Raw genomic sequence first — 3,010 nt, 5'->3', positions numbered from 1 at the left:
TTAAGTTATATTTCTTAATTTTCATTTTGTCTTCCTCAAAGCTATATATGTTTACTTAGTTTATATGCATATCTTTAACATGTATAAACAAAACTACAAACATTATTATTCACTACTAATCATATAAGCATAATCATTTACAAGTCAACATGAAGTTTATTTGTGAAGTAATGGTGATATTATCATTCCAAGTAGTAGAGAAACTGCCAGATCTATTTAAAATAGAAATAAGTCTGCTTCCTGAAGATGTTCTAAAGGAGTACAATGAAGAAAAATGGTTAATCAATATTTTGGCTACTGATACACGTGGTATTGCATAAAATTTTAAGCAATAAATTATCATAAAATATTTGATACTGTGTAAAATATTAAGCTTTATTTAGGTTCTAACCTCGTTATACCTAAAAGTATAACTTATATCAATATGTCTTTTGTGATTTTTGCTTAAAGGATTTAACAACCAAAAGAAATAAAACACGTAACAAATTAGATTTCAATAGAAAAAATGTTACCAAAACTTTTTTGTTTGTTACGAGACAAACTCTTAAATAGGATTGAATTGATACATAACTAAAGAAAGAAAAACCGTTTCTTATAAGTTTAATATGTAATAATGGTTGCAAACTCCACCAAAAAGTTTGTAAAAATTGACATCAGTCTACTTTGCAAATTAGATCATTATTCTACTATAAAAGCAGCAGAAAATGCAAGACTTTTATATTCATAAATATTTATTTTCTATATTTTTTGTGAATTTCAAATATCCTTTTTAACATGGTAGTCTCCTTCATCTCTTTTTGTCCTGTTGTGTTAATTCTTTTTTTATATTATAATAAAAGTTCTATTTCCTAAATTTTCAATGTCTTTCTGAAAGCTATATATGTTTACTTAGTTTATTGTATATGTTTAACATGTATAAATAGCATTACAGACATTATTGTTCACTACTAATCATATAAGCATAATCATATACAGGTCAACATGAAGTTTATTTGTGAAATGGTGATATTATCATTGTCGGTTATAATAATACAATCGAGCATCATATTCTCACGAGAACTTGGGAGTCCAAATCATATCAAGACAGCTACTTTTTATACTAAAAAATTCGTATTAGAACCTGGAAAAATTACCAGAAAAAATTTTTTCGATGTTAAGTTTCCAAGAGGCCACATTGGAATTAAGAATTTACGAGCTGAACTAGTTGATGAACACGGAAACTCTATACCATTGTATGAGGCTTACCTGCATCATTATTTCATTTTTAGATATTTTGAGAATATCACAATGTCACAATATGCTAATAAAAGTCAACCTGCCTATGGTAAGTATTTTAGGAGAAACGATGGTGTATGTCAAGGTTATGTTAATTCAATTTCTTGGGGTCTTGGAGGTGATGCACGAAAAACTAGCGTAGAGCTACCAGATCCATTTAGAGTAGAAGTAGGTACGCATCCTGAGAATGTTCCAAAGGAATACGATGAGGAGAAATGGTTTATTAATGTTTTGGCTATTGACACACGTGGTACAGAAGATAAGAAAGGTTGTTCCCAATGCAGATGTGATCTTTATAATGTCAAAAGTAAAGATTTGGAAAACACAACAAGCGTTGACGGAAAATCATTGTTTAGTAGTGATTACAAAGGAGGAATTTTTTGTTGTGAGAAAAAATCTCAATGTAAATTACAAAAAGGATACAAAAAAGAACAAAAGAGAAATGTTACCCTTAAATATACAATATCATGGGTTGAATGGGATCAACACCAAGTGCCTCTTAAGTTTTATATTCTTGATGTTACTGATCAAGTGACATATAATGGATCAAAACCAATTCATAATTGTGCAGTAAGTGATAATTTTTTTTAATTAAATATTAAGACTTATACTTCACATGTTTCATACAATAATATATATTATCCTATATATTTTGATTAGTCAAGTAATATTTATTATGAAATAGATTAGTATTAATAACTGGTTCATTTATCTACTTATCTAATAAATAATGAAAAAAATTTCTTTATTTATTATATAGGTAGAGTATTCCATAACTCCGAAAAAGACTAATGAAGAACAGTACTATATAAAAAAAACAAATGTTCCAATGGAAAAAGGTGGTAATGTCATTTATACTACGGCTCACATACATTCAGGAATTGTTAATGCAACTTTATATGGAGAGGTATACCATCACTATCTTGCATAGTATTTACAATTAATTACACATCATAATCAATTATATTTATTTATCTATCTATCCTAAATTTGTTTTTTAAAGACAATAATATGATTCATCATCATCGTTAGAAATTAAATTTTGAAAAAACTGTCACTATTAAAATATGTTTTTTTTTTTATTTTTAATTTAGGATGGAAGAATATTATGTGAAATTAAGGCAATCAGTGGAACGGGAAAAGAGGCAGGAAATGAAGAAGGTTATGCTGTTGGAGCGTCTGGGTGCTACCCAAAACCAAGCTCTATGAAGATTAAAGATGGTGAAATTTTAACCATAGAATTTGTACATGAAAACAAATACACTACTGGACTTATGGGGCATTTTTATGTTTATTTGGCAGAAGAGTTGCTAAAATCTTTTTAAAATTATTGAGTACTACTAATGTTAATTTACCCTTTCTATGTTTTAAAATTCAAAAAAATAGTAAAAATTTCAAACAAAGATGAGAGAAGTTTATAGAGTGCATGAATATATTTGATCTGTGTAATTAAGTAACTTCTTTGTTGTGAATTGTCATTACATTAAAAATTTATTGACATAGTAATTACACTAATGTAATTTTTATTCAATAAAATGTATAAGAATTAAGAAACATGGTGTTTTCTATTAAAAAAAGGTATTTTCTTTTTAGTGATCATGACACCATCGCAATCCCGTTGCTGTTGGATTGGACGAAGGTGTATGCATAATAAATCAAGGAAATGTTTAAAAAGATTGATTAAATATTGATCCGTGATAATTTTAACACATTAATAAAATTATAGATCTTTAAA

The 3,010-nt window shown here is 27.4% G+C and overlaps 1 protein-coding gene across 1 annotated transcript; it reads left to right on the top strand.

Annotated features, from left to right (window-relative positions):
- Positions 1-981: 981 nt before the first annotated feature.
- Positions 982-2,600, top strand: LOC140175456 (uncharacterized). Its single transcript, XM_072204005.1, has 3 exons — positions 982-1,845; positions 2,036-2,182; positions 2,370-2,600. The coding sequence occupies exons 1-3, from the start codon at positions 982-984 to the stop codon at positions 2,598-2,600; spliced, it is 1,242 nt and encodes a 413-aa protein (XP_072060106.1).
- The last annotated feature ends 410 nt before the right edge of the window (positions 2,601-3,010 follow it).

Source organism: Arachis hypogaea, chromosome 10 (genome assembly GCF_003086295.3).
Source record: "Arachis hypogaea cultivar Tifrunner chromosome 10, arahy.Tifrunner.gnm2.J5K5, whole genome shotgun sequence".
Classification (NCBI taxonomy): Eukaryota; Viridiplantae; Streptophyta; class Magnoliopsida; order Fabales; family Fabaceae; genus Arachis; species Arachis hypogaea.
This window is presented reverse-complemented; position numbering and strand designations above follow the sequence as displayed.